Source organism: Lytechinus variegatus, chromosome 7 (assembly GCF_018143015.1).
Source record: "Lytechinus variegatus isolate NC3 chromosome 7, Lvar_3.0, whole genome shotgun sequence".
In the NCBI taxonomy this organism is placed as follows: domain Eukaryota; kingdom Metazoa; phylum Echinodermata; class Echinoidea; order Temnopleuroida; family Toxopneustidae; genus Lytechinus; species Lytechinus variegatus.
In genome coordinates, this window is record NC_054746.1 from 15435728 (window position 1) to 15457477 (window position 21750).

At 36.8% G+C, this 21750-nt stretch overlaps 1 protein-coding gene and 1 long non-coding RNA gene across 2 annotated transcripts; one reads left to right on the forward strand and one right to left on the reverse strand.

Annotated features, from left to right (window-relative positions):
• Positions 1–557: 557 nt before the first annotated feature.
• On the reverse strand, positions 558–13015 carry LOC121418538 (stress-induced-phosphoprotein 1-like). Its single transcript, XM_041612460.1, has 9 exons — positions 12919–13015; positions 9015–9141; positions 8477–8579; positions 8174–8294; positions 7369–7465; positions 5698–5859; positions 4390–4493; positions 3618–3793; positions 558–2257 (listed from the first exon to the last, which is right to left on the reverse strand). The coding sequence occupies exons 1-9, from the start codon at positions 12928–12930 to the stop codon at positions 2170–2172; spliced, it is 990 nt and encodes a 329-aa protein (XP_041468394.1). The 5' UTR covers positions 12931–13015; the 3' UTR covers positions 558–2169.
• A 5361-nt stretch (positions 13016–18376) lies between these two features.
• On the forward strand, positions 18377–19249 carry LOC121418539. The gene is made up of 2 exons (XR_005970472.1): positions 18377–18803; positions 19168–19249. It is a non-coding gene; the product is annotated as an uncharacterized LOC121418539 (long non-coding RNA).
• Positions 19250–21750: the final 2501 nt, after the last annotated feature.

The window sequence follows — 21750 nt, forward strand, 5'->3', positions numbered from 1 at the left end:
TCAGGACAAAGGTAAATTCAAGAATGGTTGTCCAGTTAAAGGGAAATTAAATCTTTGACACAAGTAGGCTTGTGTGTAAACAGAAAAATCATAGGATACGAGCATAGAAGGTTTGAGAAAAATCAGACAAATATTGATAAAGTTATGAGCATTTGAATATTGCGATCACTAATGCTATGGAGATCCTCATATTGACAATGCGACAAAGAAGTGTGATGTCACATATAAACAACTTTCCCTTTGATGGACTATAAAATACCCTCATAATGTCTTGTTTTTGCTCTTTCCACTTGTGATACCAACTCTTTCTCCATAATGCATTCTCTAAAAATCTGTATTACATGCCCTCCTATCTAAAGAATATATAATCTACTGATAGATGTGATAGAAAAAGGCAGTTAGTGTGAAATATATACAAAAGTAATGGGAAAGTTGTTCACATAAGACATCACACATCTTTCATGTCTTTGTCGCATTGCCAATGGGAGGATCTACATTACAATAATGATCTCAACTTCAAATGCTCATAAATTTCATTTATTTATTTTTTCTAAAACTTTCTTTGATCTGTTTCTGTATTGTTTTTGCACAAGCTATCTTGTTCCAAACATTTCATTGTCATTTAGGTACTGGAAGGAATGGTCCCTGTGCCAAGCCTACATCATGAGAAAAAAAAAAGATTCAGGTTTTATGCAGAGAGAAATTATGAGTGATGATGTCTGACATAGCAGTCTCTATCCTAGCACCAAGTACCAAGTACCATCTGGTAGCCATTCTTCTTCAGTGTAATTACCTCGTCCCATATTCCCTTAATCAACAAAAGATTATCTTTGATTCCGTTCACAACTACTTCTTGTCAAACGTGGAAGTGAGATGCCTAGTACAAAAAGATTGATTTCAATGAAAATAGGGGACTGTACAGAACATGCATTTGGAATGATCTTCATTTTTGGGGACCATGAAATTAATAAAAAGAAGTAAAATACAGGATAAAATTCTGCATACTTAATACAAGTATGGGGTTACATAAATGATCCTTTACCGACTAATAATACACTGTTTGATAGATTCCTCTGAATTCCACGGATATTGCCGTTCATAACTGCGCAACCATGCTGTTAAACTAGAGAGAGGCAATATTTGAGTTATATAACACACATTAGTTTTTTCTTATCCCTGAATGCTTACTAGTATCAAATGCAACCCACCAAGTTTAGGATGGGATTATAATCTGTAAATATATATTTCAGAAACAGGTATCTGCTCAAATTAAGAGAAATCTAACTGATTTATTGAACGTGTTTGGCAAATTCTGATGTAAGCAACTTCGGCCGTTATTCAACCTATGAAAGATTGGCTTTGGCAGTTTTGCCAAATCTGTTTAAAGCTTGTGATATACAAGAGAACTGTTGCCAGGCTAGCCACATGAGCGTCTATGGACAGCGTGTGCACTGCATAATTCAATGTAATTATTATCATTTGATGATGAATATTACAAATTATATTTGTAAGACTTTAAATCTTGATCCATTTGAACTTTTGAACCCATAGTCAAAGTACACAAAAATGATGCATTTAAAACAAAAGATCAAGTTTGTACCGTCGCCGAGTTAAAAGCCCTTCTCACAAAAATAGGATATCAGCTACAAACATAAACTTATATAATAAGATTACAATCTATAAATAAACCTGAGAAATAATTTGAGACAAAAGCAAAATCAAACAAATTCATGACTTTATCCCTTGTCTACAGAAAAATATTTCCATGATAATGCAGCTTTGCTCAGAAATTTGATGAAATGACTTCTCAATATAATGCTGCATGGGACATGAGTCAAATAAATCGTATTAACTGGCTTTGCATGTATCAATGATATTATTAAAAACCAACTTTTGAGTATCTTAAATTGAAGATGATGAATGGCCTGAAGCAGGACTAATAAGAAACAATTACCCTGGATGGGTAATTTTGAGTAGCTTAAATTGAAATTTGAGTAGCTTGAATTGATTATGGTGAATGGCTTGAAGCAGGACAAGTCTGAAACAGTTTCCCCGGGTGGAGGTTTCGTAATTTCTACTACTTTACGAGCAGCAGAACTTCCAGGTTACAGGAATAACATATACCACACAAGACTATACAAATTGGTGTATAAGACTAAGAGGTGTTATCTATATTGCTGGACCTTTTGATAGTTTAATAAGACCAGCTTCCATAAGGGTTTGAATGTTAGCTGCGATCTCAGGATTCTGTAAATGTCTGCAAAGTAAAGGGGAAAATACAATGAAATCATAGAAAAATCAAACAATTTATAATTAGGATAGAATATCATCTGGAAAGAAGAGAATTCCCTATAAAAATGAAAAACAACAACAAAAACTTTGGTTGAATATAAACAGGAAAGTCAGTGAAAACTTTGAGGGCAGCTATTACAGAAAAAGCTGTATTTTAGAAATACATGTAATGGCCATGGTCGCAACCTCATATTGTCTGAAAATGGTCGCCTAATTCCTGAGAGGATCTCTTTCTAGGCCAAAGAAGGTTGCTACATATGTCATAACTCTGAAACAAACTTCTTCTGAGCTGACTTAAAAATATTTACATTTTGAGAAAGAAGACATGGATGAACATATGAATGCAGAATACCAAAGTGGTGACATCAGTCTTTTGTAATAGCTTAATGGGGCCATTAATTAACAGTGCATCCAAAAATGAAGGAAAAAACATTTGAAATAAGGCCTTTTATACATAAAAAATGTGTTTTACATGGAAGAAAAATAGGTATAAAAAAGGTCACCTTACTTTTGTCTGAGAAGTGTACCCCTGCCACAACAATAGTTCAAAATTATAAATCTTTAAGTCGACGCCATGCCCCCCCCCCACAAAAAAAAAAAAAAGTGGAACGCCTCTGGCAGTCTCGCCTGCATTACACGATTCAATAAAGTAGCAGTGCAGACTTTGAATACACCTATTAAATAATTATTCACAAAAGAAAACACTTGTATGATAATAAAATACTATGTCCATTGACCCAACATGACCTTTGACCATGATCATGTGACCTTAGACATGATCAAAACAATCATTCATACCTGATTACCCTTATGTCTATGTTTCATGAACTACATGTGTAGATCCATAAACTTTCCAAGTTATGATGCCAATTCAACAATACCCCCAACATGGCCAGAGTTCATTGACCCTAAATGACCTTTGATTTTGGTCATGTGACCAGAAACAAGCACAAGATATTCAGGGATACATGGTTACTGTTATGTCTCAAGTTTCGTGAACTAGATCTATAAACTTTAAAGTTATGATGACAATTCTACAAATACCCCCTACATTATCAAAGTTTATTGACCCTAAGTGACCTTTGACCTTGGTCATGTGAACTGAATCTCAGGCAAGATATTCAGTAATACTTGATTTATGTCTAAGTTTCATGAACTAGGTCCACATACTTTTAAAGTTATGATCACATTTCAAAAACTTAACCTTGGTTAAGATTTCAATGTTGAAGACGACGCCGCCGTCGGAAAAAAGCGGCGCCTATAGTCTCACTCTGCTATGCAGGCGAGACAATTAATGAAATCTAAATAAACAAAATAAAACTTACTCTGTGACAGCCCCTGGGTTACTTTGCATCTGATCAAGAATCATTCTCATGGCAGGATCTTCCATGATCTTCTGAACCCTTGGATTATTCATAGCTCTCATCTTGATCTCCTCCTCACTCATTCCTTCTGTTGGCATGGAGTAGGTTGAGCACTTATACACCCCATCTCGGGCTTCCTGTCATAGCAACATCGGAAATGCAGGCAGGAAAAGATTTGCAATCAAGAAGTGAGGTTTAACAGAATTTTACAAAAGAAAAATCAATTTTTTTTGTATCAATTATGTGCCAAATAAGAGAAAAGGAAATAGGCAAAGTAATCTGTCATTTTTTCTCAAAGGTATTTACCGTTTATAACACACACACACACACATGCTCCTTCAAATTGATTTTAACACGACTCACTCGCTAGTTTTCATTGTTTTGCAATTGTCCTACACAAGCTATGATCAGTTATGTGGATAGACCTTTTAAGTGGCTGGCTAAGTAAGAACGGCAAAGAGTACTTAACGAACGAAGCATAAAGAGTTTCAGTTTCTTATGGACAACCATACAAAGTAAAATATATAGAAATATAGGAGGAAGAGGTGTGTAACTAGCAGGAATATATTCCTCGAATCGCGGTGTGCATAGCAACTGCTCTGCTAAAGCCAGGGTATGCTACATTATTTGTAGAGTGCTTAGAGACTTTTGATAAAGTGTTACAACACAAGCAAGTATAATTTTTTATTATCATTAAACAAAACAGGAACTTTAAAACAGACATCTGTCTTACCTTATTATTGCTATCAAGTTCCAGTGCCTGTTGAAATGCTGAGCTAGCTTTGGTATAATCATGCAAACCCATTAGAATTGTTCCTTTCCTGAGGTAACCTTTGACTGTGAAAATACAACAAAAAAAATATACTCGTAAAAAATAAAACTCATATTTTTTTTTCATTTGAATTTTTTGTAAAAAGTGAGTCGTAGCTAAAAAAAAAAAAGAAGGCTGGACCACAAGAAATTATATTGTGAACATAAACAATTACAATATTTGTATATGGAACTCGGTATCAAATGATTACTTTAAATTCTATTTCGAGAAAATCAAACACTTTAGAAGATAGATGGCACAGAAAAATATAACAATAGTTAAAAAAACAGAAATACAAAGTTCTGCTCTACATGTAGATTGCATTTCAAATTATTCAGAGCATTGAATAATTATCCAACAATCGAAATTGTGCAAACATTTAAAATTATGTTGGATTAATGCCAAGATTCAACAGAAACTTGCATGTCTGTACACTCAAAAGAGGATAAAGGGAAAACACTGTAGTTGCACAGGCAAATTTCAGTAATCTTGTCTCTGTGGGGTACTGTTCAGTGCCACATATATTCTGTTATCAGTGTCAGAAGCACTGAAACAGATAAATAGAGGCACTGATTGATTTATCTCTGTTTGTTACACAGCTTTCATCTTGTGTAAAAACACAATCATAGACATGTCTTTGAACAGAGATAACAACCATTCATCACCCAATCACTCTCACTCATACACGTAATCATTCAGAAACCCATCTTGCAATTGATAGCTTATTCAATTGAAGTAACAATTATTTGCTATAGTTACAAACGTATTCTTCATTTGCACATTTAAAAAACTTCAATTTCTGATCGATTGCAAAATATTCCTTGCTACATTGTTGATTGGTCAACAGAGCTCATCAATAGTACCCAACATTAGCAAATTCAACTATGAAGTTGACTAATCACATGTTAGATTTTGGCCTTTCATTTGATTAGGATCCATATTACCATAATGTAAACCTGAATATAGATCACATTCAACCCCTCATGCAGCATTGCCAGTCATTTGCAATCAATCGCAAGTCAATTTTGGGGTAAACAATCATTCATAAGTTTGGCAATCAATTGCAAATTTGTACTTGATTGCTGTCAGCCCTTCTTGCTATATCAAAGCAACAAAATTCAATCTCTAGTTGCGATATATATCAACTATAATTGTGCATCAGCAATGTGCAATAAATCACATATATTTCCTTGCAGCATCCTCCTTAGCAAAGAAAACAGGAACACTTACTGAATGTAGGATCCAATCTGATACATTCTTCGCAATCGTCCAGACCTAGTCTGAACTCTGCTAGCTTCGTGTAGCATGCAGCTCTGTTGCTGTAGAGTTTACTATTACTTGGATTCCTTTTGATAGCCTCGGTGTAATGTTTCCTGGCTGTCGGGTAATCACCTGCAAAGACAAAAAAAAATGTAGAATTCATTCTAATAGTGCCATTGCCTCAAACAGAAGAATTCCATCTTGATGCCAGATGTCTTTCTTAAGCAAATTAAGTTTTTCAGCACCTAAAATTCAACACTCTCTGCCTGTTAAAGTAGAGGCACCATTTGAGAAAACTACCACAGAATACACAGTATATATTATAATTCTAAGGCAGACCAAGTAGCAGAGGTAGAACTGAAAAAAAAGATCAAAGGTATTTCATTGTATTACATTGCACTGATTACGTCAAATATCTGCTATAACAGCGCTTCTCAAACAGTGGTCCGGGAAGCTCTCTCAGGTTGGCCGCGAGAAGCTCCAGAGGGATAAAAAAATAGGGGAAAAACTTAAGCATATTTAAAAGACCTATCCAAACATGATAAGTGTGATCCATCTACGTGAGTCAAACAAAACTAAAGCACACTTTGGTATGATAATCATACATGTTGCAAAGCTTGCACATGCACACTATGATAGTTTCGATCTAACTTTGATGTGAACCTCATGTGCATGCATATTGTTTATGTAGTTAATTGTCGCCCATTTAACGGATATTTGGGATGCAGATTAGTTCTCAAACTGTTACGAATGGGCTTCAGAGTTGTGCCATGAAATTTCACGAATCATTTTTTTTTTCATCAAAATGGACGTCACAAAAAAATGTGAGAGTCAAGGTGGTCCTCGAGGAAAACAAGGTTGAGAAGCACTGTGCTATAACTTCCAATAAATAAAGTTCAATAGGTATCTAGGCCCTGTCTTACAAAACATTGTGATAGATCAATTGATCTAAATTTGCATATTTAACACAACTTAAGATCAATATCAATTTTGATTTGATTTGTATTGATCGCAACTGTAAGACAGGGCCCCGTAGTGCAATGAGAGTGGACAAAGTTAGTTGTAATTCGAAGCTTTCATTTCAGGGAAAAAAATCACTGCATTTTACGCACTGAGAAATTACCTTTTTAAGTTCACCCTGACAAAAACTTTGTTGTAAAAATAGCAGAAAAAAAAATATTGGTGAAGGCGAGGAAAATCCATTAAAGATTACGAAAGTTACTAGAATTTCCAGTTTTTTTATTTGCAATGTCATAAACAAGCAGCTGTCCCATATTTTATGTAATGTAAAATGCATAAATTTAAATTTTTAATGGTTGGTGATGACTTATTTTTCATTTCCTTTTTAGGAGTGGGTGTGAAATCATTTGTGTATTGATATACTGAACGTACAATAAAAACCATTTTCAATTTTCTGAGGAAACAATATTTCATTGATTTTTACCATACGATATGTAGGAAAGCTGCTCGCTTATGATGTCACAGATCAAATAATTGAAATTTTAATAACTTTTATATTCTTTGAAGGATTTTCCACAAACCTTTGCTATTATTCTTATTATTTTTGTGCTATTTTTACAATAAACTTTTTTTCAGGGTGAACTTCCCCTTTAAATGCCACTTAGATATATGGCCACAAACCTTTTTTAAATGCAGCATTCCCTAAAGCCTTCTCTTCCTCTGATTTCTCGGGATTGATATAGGCCAATCTCTCTGCTTCCTTTAACTTCTTCTCAACCTACAAGACAAATATGATAATCATCTTGGGAACTAAAGAAGGATAACATTATTATTTCCTGAAACAGGGCCCTTACTTCTAGTCATTAAAACAGAGATAGATAGATGGAAATATTGCACTTACCACTAGTGCCTTTTATTCATTTAATATGTGAATTATACATATATATATATATATATATATATCCACTAGGTATAGTACAGGTTTAGGTTTCCAAGTTCATGAAATTGCCCATTGCGAAATAAAAATAAGGCCAAGACAGTACCGTTCGTACAAATAAGGAAAAGCAAGGTGAGTCAAGAATGACAACAGCAGGCAAAATGATTTGACTTCCATGAATTGTTGCTCTAAATCCATAAAGGGGCCATTTGCTTCTATTCTCAGATAGCAGTTACCCCCCCCCCCCACACACACACACACACACATACGCTGAAGCAATCACACTCCAACAGCACATATAGCCAATTTCAAATTACATCCATTCTAGTCTTAATTCCTCAAATTGCCATTAGCCATATACTTTTCAAGGAAGATCATTCATTTCAATGGACAACTAACCCCAAAATATATTCTGACAAAGAAAGTAAGTTCCTTGAACTAAAAATAACATACCCTGACTGAATGTGATTCTAAGCTAACAAAACTAAAATCAAGAACAAGCCTTATACAAAAAAAAATGATGAAAGAACTGTCACTTTGGTAGTTTACCTCTTGTCTCTTCTTCAGTGTATCTGGGATTCTATTCTCTGCGAGAGACTTGTCGTAATAAAGCATTGCATTTTTTAGATCATCTTCTTTGGTATATGACGATGCAATTCTTGAAAAAGCTCTGAAATGCAATGAACGGTTGAATAAATGAGTGTTATTAGGTTATTAAGAAAGTCTTAGATTTATTGCATATCTATATACAAGTAGTCATCTTAAATCATTAAAAAACTAAAAACTAAACAAATTAATATTAACAGCATCATTATCAATACCAAACTTGCAAAATGGTTGAAAGATTCTTACTTGGCAATCATTTTAAAGTCAGCTCGATTCTCCCTGCCAACTTCTACTGCTTTCAAGCAATCCTCCCTGCATAACGCATAATCTCCTTTCTCAAAATGTGCAGCTGTCGTCAAAAGAAAAATAAGGTCAATTACAACATTGTCCGCTCATCTCAATCAAGATACAAATCACCTGAAACTTGCTTGCTGGTGAAAATATGTGTGTATTAATTACAGCATAGTTGCATAGCAAACAGTCATTTCGAAATGAAATTACATTAATGCAAAATTGTAAGTAGCTCTTGAGTATATACCACTTATTCTTAAATACTTTGTATATAGCTCCTGAAATAATGTTGGGGTTACATTTTTCACTTCTTATAAGAAAGTTTGTATCATTTGCTCTAAAAACTAAATCTAGGATGTATTCTTGGAACATTTGTCAAAGTCGAAAATACTAATATTAAAAACTGAAGATTGCATAAAGCCTTATCAATTTCAAACTAACACTAGGAAAAACAGTGTCATAATTAGCAACTTAAGGGTCTCATTTTACTTACCAGCTCTGTTTGTGATAAACGAGATGTTAGTTCCATCTTTTTCAAAGGCTTGGGTATAGAGTTCAATGGCTTTATCTAAATTCTTCTTCTTGTATTCAGCATTCCCTTGCTCCTTCAGTTTCAAAGCCTGGTGATGGGAGTATCAAATACTTGTCAAGTTAAATAAAAAAAAATGTTTAATCTGAAGTCCAATTTTGGGAAGGGTTAAGCACACACGGTGCAGACATATTTGGGCCCACCTTCTACATGTATGAAGTGAAGGGAGGCAGAGCAAGAGCAAAAGTCAGGACGTAAGGAGGTGGAAGTAGATACCAATGCAACACTTAAGTTATCAAATGCACATAAATGCTTGATTTTCTGGCACAATCAGCTCCTCCTACAATTGTTCAACATATGCAGAGATGCCAACTTTTGGAATTCAGAATTAGGGAGGATTTGCAACCGCCACCAAATTATGTGCGCATAGCGCACATCTCAAGCGCGGAGCGCACTACCCTTGCGGCCAAGGTCAAGGGCCTGGCCTGGAAGCTCTGGGTTTCTAGTATGCTCTCTGGTGAAATCTGACCCTTATTTTGGGGCATTTCACATGTTTTCAAATAAACATTGTTCCCACTTTTTTAACATAAAAAATATCAAATATGCATTTTTACATGTAAAAAAAATTGAGGGGACAAAAGAAGTACCTGTTCAACAATAATAATAAGGAGGAATTATCACTATCGGCTAAAGTATAGGCAGGTTATGTTCCACTATAAATCCAGTAAAGAAAAGCTCAGCGCTGGTCCCTTGCTTGGTGAAATAAAGACAACAGGGTACTAGTGGAGCTCGAAGATCTTGTCTTCGCAATGTCCGTAGGCCTAGGCCTATGCCGTTTGCTCCCGAACGTTAAGTGCTTCCGAATTATCATCACGACCTCCGTGCTCAACTGAAATGTCCACGCTGCAAATTGCGCAAAATGCATGGTAAATTCCTCTTTCCGACTTCCGAACACACAGGTACTGGAGACTGTATTCAGTCTTATACTTCTGAGACCATTTCTTGGTCTTCTTTTGTCGATTTTCCGCCATTTCGTGTCAATATCAACCCATCAATACGCCAAAATCACACAACAATATTCCGCCGCACGACTCAACAGATCCAGTGGCCGCGAGCGCACACGCCTCGCGAAGCTAGCCGGGCCTACCGGCCTGGTGCACAGTGGATTCCCGTTGGGCATATCACATGCACCAGCTTTTCGCTGCTCCTTATTTGTCTACCTTTCACACAGAATTTAGTAGCAGCGAACGTAATGGAGTTACTACATGCTAAAGTTAGCAGACGATACATGTCCTTCCAATCCAATTTGATCAATGCAAAAAAATCGTAATTTCGGGAGGATAAGGATGGTAATCGTAAGGGCGGGAGTTGGGATGAATTTTCGGGAGCCTCCCGATGAAATCGGGAGGGTTGGCATCTCTGCATATGCCTTGGCCCAAAGCTAAATTAATTTCCTAAGGTGTATATATTCACGCTTGAATGCTATGCGCCTTCCAGTCTGTCTAAAGATTCGGAAAAGGGTCAAGAGAATTTCGATAGAGCAGAAGATTACATCTAAAGCCCTTAGAATACTCAATTGAAGTCAGTTCTGCCTTGGTGTTGACCGAGACTGGCTATATATGGCAGTGAGCCCAAACTTCGCGCGTGTCCATACTTCCGAGGACGGTCATAATCTCAAAAACTAGCCAATATCCTTAAAATCTGACACCATTGGTATAAGTTTCTTCAGGATGAGTTCAGTATTCATGAAAATATTGACAAAAGATCGGCAAATTTGTCACCGTTAGCACCCGTTCTGAAGAAATGTGATATCCTCAACAAGCATCACAATATCATTTTGCAAGCAGATATCGTAAAAAATGTGAGCACAATGTGGTACTGACTAATTCTATAGCATTTCGTTGTCAATCTTAAATAAGTATCTCAGAAATTCTCACCTTTAGAGCTTTGAGTTTTTGTTTAGATCTCTTCAAAAACTTTGTTCCGCGAAGTTAGGTCACACTTTTTCAAAACAGTTTTCCAGCACAGCGCGCATTCGTTGATCGGATTAGAATTTTGAGATCGCGATACCAGCGAAACCCCTTGACCTACTTCACATTTTTGTCAATGATTTTATAGTTTACAAATTTGCTGTCAATGTGGTAACTATTTCTTAAATTGGTTTTGCATAAATTGTGAATATTTTGTGAAAAAATTTAAGCCTGAAGAATATTTTTGAAAAGTCCGCGAAGTTTGGACACCCCATCATACTGTTAAGCATTTGTCAAAATAGAAAACCATTGATGCTTTTAACAGTCGTTTGAACTCAGCCCTGGTAAGAACATAAGGAAAAGTGGACACTACATCATCAGCCCAACTATTTCCATAGTGCATACAGTATAACTGTTCAAACAGAATATTGCTTAATTTTAAAATTCAATAATTGTTATATTTCATCACATTTCGGTGAAATTTTCAGTGTTCTGCTCAGTGAAAATTATTCTACTCAATTGGATATTTTCTTGGGCCCAAAATATCTTTTAATGGCATATTAATCAGCTCAGTGTTGGCGTTCAACCAAAGTGCAAAGATGAGGATCATCCAAGAAAACTAGGATATCCTCGCGTCGTAAACAAAAATCATGTCTTGAATTTGAAAATATTGAGATTGTTATGTGGACAGTTTACGGACGTGTGGTGTGCGTCGCGTAACATTGGGGAAGAATAATAGGAAACAAGATGGTGGCGTAAACATCGGGCAAGTCTCTTCCGTCTTTTCATATTTTTCTGATATTTTTGATGAATTCTTGTTTAAAAATAAAATCGATAGCGTAGAATTGAAATGGAGGGAACGGTCATGTCAGTCTAGATCTCTAGACGAAGCCTCCTGACTAGCCTCGCTTTTGTATGGAAATTAGCATTTATAAATGTGATATTTCAATGATTTGTTTAGTTGTGTATACTGTGTTGTATACTGCACTCTGCAGACCTATTCCCACACACAGCTCATGCAAGCGCAATTCAGCAATGTGAACAAGCTCAGTTTCAGAATGTGGAAATCTGCACTGCAATTCAATCTGCGACTGCACTGCGAAGAGCGCCAGCGAATGAACGCAGGTTCTTCTTCTTCTTCCAGTAGTGTGCATAAACCTCCACGGAGTATCGTCGCACAACAGTTGGTTGTCTATCGGCTAATTAAACGTGTTGCTCGTAGCAAAGCTCGATGAAAATAAGTCCAAAAACGAACGCATATACACTATATACAAATTGTTCTCATATTTTGAGTTAGTTTAACGACATCTCTGACTCGTGTCTTGAAGATGTCGATCGATGGTGAGATGACCACATTTTCAGGTAGACCATTCCACAAACGGATGGTGTTTGGGAAGAACGTATCCTTCAGTAGTGATGTGCGTGATCGTGGGATTAGAAATCTCTTGCTGCATGCTGTGGCCTCTGGTTGGAGTGTTGAGCGGTACCAACTGGTCGTCGGGGATGTCAATCAGATGGTTGGTGATTCGGTACATCATAGTAAGCTTCGACACTGCTCTACGATGTTGCAGGGTCTTCCACTGAAGCGCATCAATCATGGTTGTGACGCTACATCGTCTTGAGTAATTGTTCATCACATAGCGAGCTGCACTCCGTTGCACAGATTCTGCCTTGGAAATGGCTTTGCTGGTGTGGGGATCCCACACACAACTTGCGTACCGGTACTCCACGATAGGCCGAACAAGTGTGTTGTAACAGGCAGCTTTGGTTTCTCTTTATTTCACGATAATGAAATTAAATCTTATATTCAATTATTAACCATAACATCGTAAATAAATCATATACGTCTTTACTGATTCTATAAGGGTTGAAATGCCAAAATATTGCACATATATTACCTCGTCTGCCATGTTTCCCGTGTACGTTTGTTCCCAAGCTGCTCCGAAGCTTCTGGATCATTTCTCCAAACAAATTTTCACTAACCTAAGGATATATAGCTTTTCTTCAAGCTAATATGTTAAAATTAACAACATTAAAGTCACATTACTTCTTTTAAAAAAGTGGAAATTTTCTAATAAAGAAAATCAGATACATTTTTCATGCGAATAATTATTTTAATTTCAGATATGTGTTGTGTGAGTGATGGCAAGTCTTGAGCGAAAGAAAAATACCTAGCATAGGACTATTGAGCCTTGGAAAAGCCTAGAGAGCTATCGGTAAGTCTACCTATCTCTTTAGAAACTGTAAAGCAAGAAACACATGCTGCAAACTTTGGCACAGCTCGGATAAGCGATCGCGAGCGAGGGGTATGGGACACGTGTACCCCCCCCCCCCCCAAAAAAAAAAGAGAAAAAAGGCTGGCAAGGCAAAAGCCCGTGGGGGTGCAATTTGAAATCAGTGTTCGTTGGTAAACACTGATTTCATGAGAAAGTCTGTAAAACAAGCAGTGTTTCCGCTTTGAAGGAAATTACCCGAATTTTGATTGGTGAGTAATGTAGGCCCGCCTAATACCTCAATAATTATAATTTCCTCTATCTAATAAGTAAGCAATATTCTATTTAAACCACTTATATTCCCCTTTTGATGACACTCGCGATATGCGCTCTCATTAATTTGTTTAAAAAATATTAAACCATGAATCCTACTAATAATTACAAAAGTGCTTAAAATCTCAAGTTTTCAGGAATTAATATCAAAAAATTTAGAGCTGTCATTGGCTTATAAGATTAATGCAAAAATAAAATGTTTATGAATTGCTACTTAATCAAACTGTTTTTTCCTTCAGAATATCTTGCGCTTGAAAAAGAGTAATGAGAAGAAAGTAATCATTTTAATATGATGACAAAATGTCCCTCGAATGTCCAGGTCCTAGCTAGATCAAAATAAAAATAATAAAAATATCAGCATACGCTTCGCGCTCTTATCATTTATTAAGAGCGATTCATAATATCCACTTCACCATTTTTCTACATAGTGCTTACATTAGTGCTTATGAATATCAAATATTTTCAGCCCGCACTTCGCGATCACATGATTGATTTCCATGATAAAAAATAAATTTATAGAATGCCCAGACAGTACTAGATATAAATCTTAAACACACACAAACTCATATTTATTGAGATACAAAGCTTGTTCTTTATTTAAAACCTGCTTAAATTATCCAGTTTCAAAATAAAAATTTCTGCTCGCGCTTCACGCTTACATTGTTGTTGATTTTGGATTCCAAACTACCCATTCTTTTCATGATTTAGTTTAGGCCTACAAAACATGAATAGAGTGACCCGTTTTTTAGGTCTAAATCTCGGTGTTTTTCCGCTCAGGCTTCGCGCTCGCATTGTTTGATTTTGTATCGCATTTTGCCTAACTACAAACAGTCCACAACAAGTCCAGGGGCGGATCCAGGATTTTGAAATAGGGGGGGCGCCAGCGGCGAGGGAGCGAAGCGACCGAGCGGGGGGAGGGTGTGGGAGGGGGGATACCCCCCTCCCACGGCAAGGACTTTTTCAAAAAATCATGTCCAAAAGTTGTATTTTGAGAGCACCTTTAGAAGAAAAATGCACACTTAAATCACTGTAACTTCATGACTAAAAGACACTGACTCATTTAGGTGCTGGTTTCCAGTCACACACCGTATAAGCGGTCATTCAAAACATACATTTGGCAAAGGCTCTTCACTTGCTTGCACGAAAGTATTTTTATTCTCCCCCCCCCCAACCCCCACCCCCCCCCCCCCGTCACAAAATCTCCGCTCCTTACGCTGACATATAGCTGCCTATACACAGCAAACGCGGAGTGGGGTCGACTGGTGATTGAGAATATACAATTTTGCTCCTTGATAATTCGTTGGAATGATTGCTTCGGCGAAACTTAGTTGGGGGCAGGGGCGGATCCAGCCTTCGCCAATAGGGGGGCCCGGAATTTTTTTTTCAGCCATATTTTCCCCGATCGGCCACTCGAATATGATATTTGCCGGGATTTATGGTATCTTTAAAGGGGTAGTCATATTAGTCACTTCTTAGCTTTATTCTTATGAATAAACATAAATCATTATTAGCATTATTTATATAATGCGAGCGCGAAGCGCGAGCTATTTTTTTGGGGGGAATCTTATTTACTTTTTTCTAAAAGTTTTGAACATTCTGGGCAATCCTGAAAAAAGATGTGTATGCAAGTGAATAATTATTACGAACGTGAAGCGCGAGCAAAAATGAACTGATGGAAAAGGTACTGTTAAGGACTTGCTTGCAGTTAGCCATGAAGACGTTACATATTTTTAAAAATCAAATAATGCGAGCGCGAAGCGCGAGCTGAAATTTTTTGACATTTTTACCTAAGGAATGGAAATTCTAAGCACTTTTTGTAACTTAACAGAATAGGTATATAACTAAACGATTAGTGCGAGCGCGAAGCGTGAGCAAAAAATTTCGTGATTTAGACCTACTGAACGAGACACTCTATTCAAGTTTTGTAAATCATGAAAAGGATGAGGAAGTGGGGATCTTCCTTACATTAATAATGCGAGCGCAGAGCGCGAGCGGAAAATTTTTATATACGTTTTGAGCTGATCGAAAACGTATTTGTTATGGACTGCTTGAACTTAGCCATGAAGACGTTACATATTTCAACATTCAAATATTGCGAGCGCCAAGCGCGAGCTGAAATTTTTGACATTTCTACCTGAATAATGGAAATTTCAAGCACTTTTTGTAATCGTGGAAAGGATGAGACAAAAACTGAACATTATTGATGCGAGCGCGAAGCGCGAGCGGAAAAATTCTGGACACTCTATTCATGTTTTGTAAATCATGAAAAGGTTAAGATATTGGAAATTTTCATACATTAATAATGCGAGCACAAAGCGCGAGCAGACAATTTTTTATATTGTTATCTGAAACTGGATAATTATTTAAATGGAGAACAAGGTGCGTATCTGAATAAACGTGTGTTTGAGATATCGACCTAGAATTTGGGTATTCTAAATACCTTTTTTTTACCATGAAAATCAATAAAGCGAGCGCAAAGCGCGAGCTAAAAATATATAATATTCAGATCTGAAAAGGGGTCACTTTAAGCTCTGTATTGCAAGCACTTTGTGGAAATATTGTGAGGTGAAGAAGGATCACAGTTAAAACAGAGCTGATATTTTCAATTATTGTTACTTTGAGTTTTGACATAGGACCGGGATGTTCTATAAGGACATTATGTCATCATAAAAAAATGATGACTATCTGCCTATTTCTCTTCCTAAGCATGAGAGCGCAAAATCTATTAATATTATGGCCTGAAAATTGGACATTTAAGCACTTTTGTAATTATGCATAAGATGCACGAGTTTAAAATCTATCAATGCGAGCGCAAATCGCGAGCAGAAATTTATGATTAATTGTCATCAAATGGTGATTTTAAGTAGTTTGTTTTAGAATTAATATTGAGATATACATAACTCACTAATCAAAATGCAAGCGTGCAGCGCTAGCTGATACGTTTTGACAATCTGACTTAAATAGGGATATTTTGAGAACTTCATGGAATACAGGAAAATAATAGGTACCTGACAAATCAAATTTTGCGAGCGCGCAGCGCAAGCAGAAATTGTTAATATTCAGACCATAAAACAGAATTTTTACACTTTTAAAAAATCAATTTGTGAATAAAACAAAATAATGAAAGTTCAATTTCCCAGCTGAAATATGTTTTGTATATTGACTTCAGAATTTGATATTTTAAGGTCCATATTGAGCAATATATCACCTAAAAGGCAATGCGAGCGCAAAGCGCGAGCGAAAATTTTATATCCCGACATGAAAGATTAAAAAAAAACAATTTCCAAGTCTTAATTCCCCTGATCTTATTTTATTCACTCATCTTCCTCCTCTTATGCTTGCCTTCCTTCTTTTCTCCTCTCTTTTCCTTTTTTCATTTTTCCTTCCTTTTCCCCTTTTTTTTCTTTTTTTTACTCCGCCAATAGGGGGGGCCCGGGCCCCTCGGGCCCCCCCCCCTGGATCCGCCTATGGTTGGGGCGCCCTGGATAATATGCCTCTGAATCTACCAGAAAGTGTAAAAGTTAGTTTACATTAAATACAAATATGTCTGACCTATACATTTCAGTGAAAACGTACATGACCAAGGCAGAATGATAATGCTGCGCACGTGGCGCCCGATACAGGGCTTCATCTTTGAGTGAAGAATAATCTCGGGGATAGACATCATTCGCATCGTTGACACTTTCTCTCGCGATCTGTTACTTACAATTTACATGTATTTGCCATAAAGACGGACAAACGCATGTTACAAAAAACACAAAATTTCGGGAAAAAATGATATCCAATCCAACAACTTCACACTGGTCACTGCACTGCAACTCCCGATTACAAGTGGTGCAACTTTCCAACCAATCGACTTGCGCGCCCTGGAATTCCGGAATTTACATATTGCAATACAGTATGACAGAGGTGCATTTGTGCGAACACAAAGACCATGAGCGTAAGTTAAAATATAGTTTTGACTAGATCTAGCCCTTGAAATTGACTACATTGTACCAATCCAGTAAATATAACCATCCAAAAAAAATAAAAATCCGGCGAAAATAGGGGGGGGGGCGCGCGCCCGGGGCGCCCCCCTCTGGATCCGCCACTGAAGTCCCTTTTCGATAAGTGATGTTACGCACATGCCATGGGCGGAAATCCCAAGGGGACGTGTCCCCTCTACTCAAAATAGTAGGGGGGACACATTATTATACCCTACTATTTTTGGTCTTTTGTGACGTTGAAAATCGAAATAAAACATGTGTCTTGGACGAGCTGACCTTTCTTTTGGGTTGATAACCTCAGTTTTTTTTTTTTTTTTTTTTTTTGCTTGTCGATTTTCCCAGCCCCTTGTCCTCAAGTTTACCTTCTGTAGATTTCTTTGGGTATTTTTTCCCAAAGTTAATTTTTAGGGGTCATTTTCTGGCGACAACTTGTTTATGGATCAAAATGTGTAAATGATGAAGCCCGCGAAAAACTTGTTGTCACGCATGTGTACAGCAATATTTTGACCGGCCCCCGGGGGCAAAAGGGGCAAAAACTAAAAAAAAAAAGGACCAGTAAAGGGAGGGGTGGGGGAAGAAACATCAGAAAAGGAGAAGAAAAATAAACATTAAACTTCCCTATACTTCTTTTTTCACAAGTTGATTAAATCGGCTAAACATAGGCCTACGTATATTACAGTCAGGATACAGGCTTATACATGTATTTTTTTTTAATTATGTGTTTTATTGGTATTCAAAATCACATATAATCACAATATTTACAGGTAATTGAAAATTATTTAAAACAGTTCAAAAGTAGGAAAATCACAAAACAGAGTGTAACAGGTCAAAATGAACTGTTTATTGAAAATTCATATAATTTCATTACTCTTAATCATTTGTTTGTAAGTAATAGAAAGTAGAAATGTTTAACAATCTTCATGCTTTTTAAGAAGTATGATTCACTCTCTTTCTGGGTAAGAGTAATGATGCTAAATGGTCTTTGGGTCAAAACATCACATTCCAGAGCTTGAGCTTGTATGAAGTAGATCATTATGGTCAAGGCTTAGCATCTGTGAATGGAGAGTGATAACTGAATAAAAGGGAGAGAGGATTTTACTCCAATTCACTCCTGCACTGCACCCCATTCATGGGGCAGGCAGAGAGGCTTCTTCATTTTTGGGTCAGAATTATAGGTATTTGACATTACATTCGTGTAGCGGGTGAGGCTATCACAAGAGGAAATATGGTCCTCTAGGCCAGATTGCCAGGGTGAGTGGTTATCATTTATAAACCACTGTATTTCAATGCTAATTTGTTGGTATATTTTAATTGTTGTTTGGTAAATTTCACTTAATGGATGTATTTCATCTATTTGTTGGAAGAGTGATATCCGTAACGATGGAGGAACTGAATTTGTGATTAGATGAGTTGAATTCAGGCAATATTGAATAAGTTTTAATGAATGGATATAGACAACATGTTTATCATTTATTATTACGAGTCTACTTGACGTCATATTGATGAATGTTTTATCTTAGAGTCACAAGCAAATGTGTGTATATTTCTATTTTGTGCGTTTTTCAAACATATATCATCATTCTAGTTAATTGTTTTATTCTCATTGGTTTTGCAGGTTTTTTATTTCTTTATCTTTTGTTCCTGTACTTGGAAATTTTGTATATAACGACTCATCGATATTAAACGAACCGAAACACAAGGAATGGTGTCGTGTGTCATCTTTCTACATCAGTTTCCGCGTGTTACAAAGTGGCGTTGTCAGCAGGATCGATGTTCGTCGTTGGATACAACCAAGTTCAAACCCTGACAATCTGAGGAGCTCATCCGTGGACATCTTGTATGTGTAAATATGAACGTAGCTTTAAGTTTAGGATGTATTGTGTGTGTGCATAGTGAGAATGCTGTAGCCAAAATGTAGTTTGTTTGAAAATAATGTGGGGCTACATTGTATTTGATAGGGATTAATACTAGTGGGAAGGTATTTTAAGAGATACCCTGTAAGAGTTTTCGGACCAAATGGCTTTGGTCAAGGGAATGCTGAGTAGTGTTCAAGGTTCATTTTGTGTTGTAATGGTAATGCTGTGTTTTGGAACAGTCCATGCCCCCTTTCTTATTTAATTTTGGCTGGTTGGATGGGAACCACACATTGGGGTGTAGGAGGCCAGAGACACCAGTATTTTCTATGTTGATATGAGGGAGTACAGTATGTGCAGAGTAAGCTCTGTGTTTGGCATACATAATTAACTAATGAATAGTCATGGTTGAGGTGTTTCTTTGTCTGATACTTGAAGTTTGTTAACGCTTTAAGTTTAGTTTTGGGTCTTGATTAATATTTAGTTTAATTAAGCTATGGCGTGAATTAATGTTAATTGTTTGATCCAGACTGTGTATTTGATAGTTTTAGGGGCTACTTTGGAAAAAGTAGGGGAGCCCACGTGTTGATGAAAGTGTTTTACTTTTATGTGTCTGTGTGTTACAATGGTTATCATATTGTAATATGCTGATCTTTCTGATTTGTAACTGGGATTTGGCTAGGAGTACTGCTAGGTTTAGTCAGGATAAAGTATCAATGTTAATTTCGAGAACCTCAATCTGAGACCGGGATTGCATTAGAGGGATATACTGGAGTGACTATTGGGGCAGTAAGGTTTTTCTCTTTACCTTTGTTTTTCTGTTAACCTTCGAGGCCGGAAAGGACGCAATGGTAGTTGAGAGAATAAGTCAAAAGTTATGAGGTTTTTCAGTATGTTATATTGGTGAACCATTATTCCATTGGAAATTGCTAGGATTTGGGGAAACATCTAGTAATTGTTATTTGTTTATTGTCTTGTAATTCTTTAAAAGTTTGAATCAGCTTGAAGTATAAGTAGGTATATTTTGGGAGGTTTAAGGATGACATTGTAGTGATTGATTTACTGGCTATAATTATAATGGTCTGTTATTCGTTGAGATACATGGATTGTGAAGGTTTATGTCGATAACTAAACAATTGGTTGGTATAAACTCTGGAGCTGTTAAGATCAGTATAGGAAGCACTTGGAATGTTAATGCTAGGAACCTCAACATGAGACTAGTATTACATAATAAGGAGTGTACTTGAAAACTGAAACAGTTGAGTTTTTGCACTAGATATGTTTTCTGTGTTTATTCTCGTCACGAGACCAGGAAGTTCGTATTATAGCCCAGTCATTTTAGCCCAAATTTTGACCAAACTTGGAACAAATTGCAACAGAATTTTTTCTATCACAATGCATTTCTGTGAGGTCTCTAGTACAACATACTAAAAGTCCCAAACTTTCCGAATAGGGGAAAGGGATCTAATTTGCATAAATCCAAGATGGCTGCCAAAATTAATTGATATGCCTTATCCTTAATATTTTTGTACAGATAATGGAAAAATCTTGAAATGAATACGCAATTCACTATGATTAAGATATCATAAATCGATTGCAATCGCTTCCGGGACTGCCCGATTCATATTTTTCGAAAAATGTGAGAAATTATGTCAAAATTGCCATGTTTTCGGTCAAAAAATTGCATGTGCGTTGATATCTTTCTGTTTTATCATCAGCATCAACAACTAATACAAAATATCAGCATTCGACAAGAAAGGGGATATATCAACGAGAAAATTGATATGCTTCATAACAGTTACCGTGTTTACACAGGGACACGGCTCGCGGGTTCGACACGCGAGCCGTGTCGAACACGGCAATTTTATGCTGTGTAAACGCGATCACTGTGATCCGCGAGCCGTGTCGAACACGGCTTTTTTGATCCGCCAAAATCGTAGGTTTCAACCCGCGAGCCGAGTCAGACTCGGCAATTTTTTCGTGTGTAAACAGAAAGCCGTGTCGAACCCTCTTGACCTAGGTCACTGCGCGCGCTTTCACTTTTGGCATTGTTGTTGTTCGCACGGACAAGATTCGATTCCGGCGGTGAATTTCCCGCCTTTAATTTGCGACGTCATAATTCTTCTTCCGTTCGAGATCCGCGAGCCGTGTTGAACTCGCCTTTTTATATGTACGTATAAACGCGATCACAGCATGCCCTCTTCGCAGCGTTCGACCCTGCTTGAGGATTCAACACTCGAGCCGAGTCATGTGTAAACACGGTATTTATTAATGTTTTAACTTGCTTAGATTAAGCGCAAATACATCCGAATGTATTATGCGATATTGCGACCGTGTTTACACAG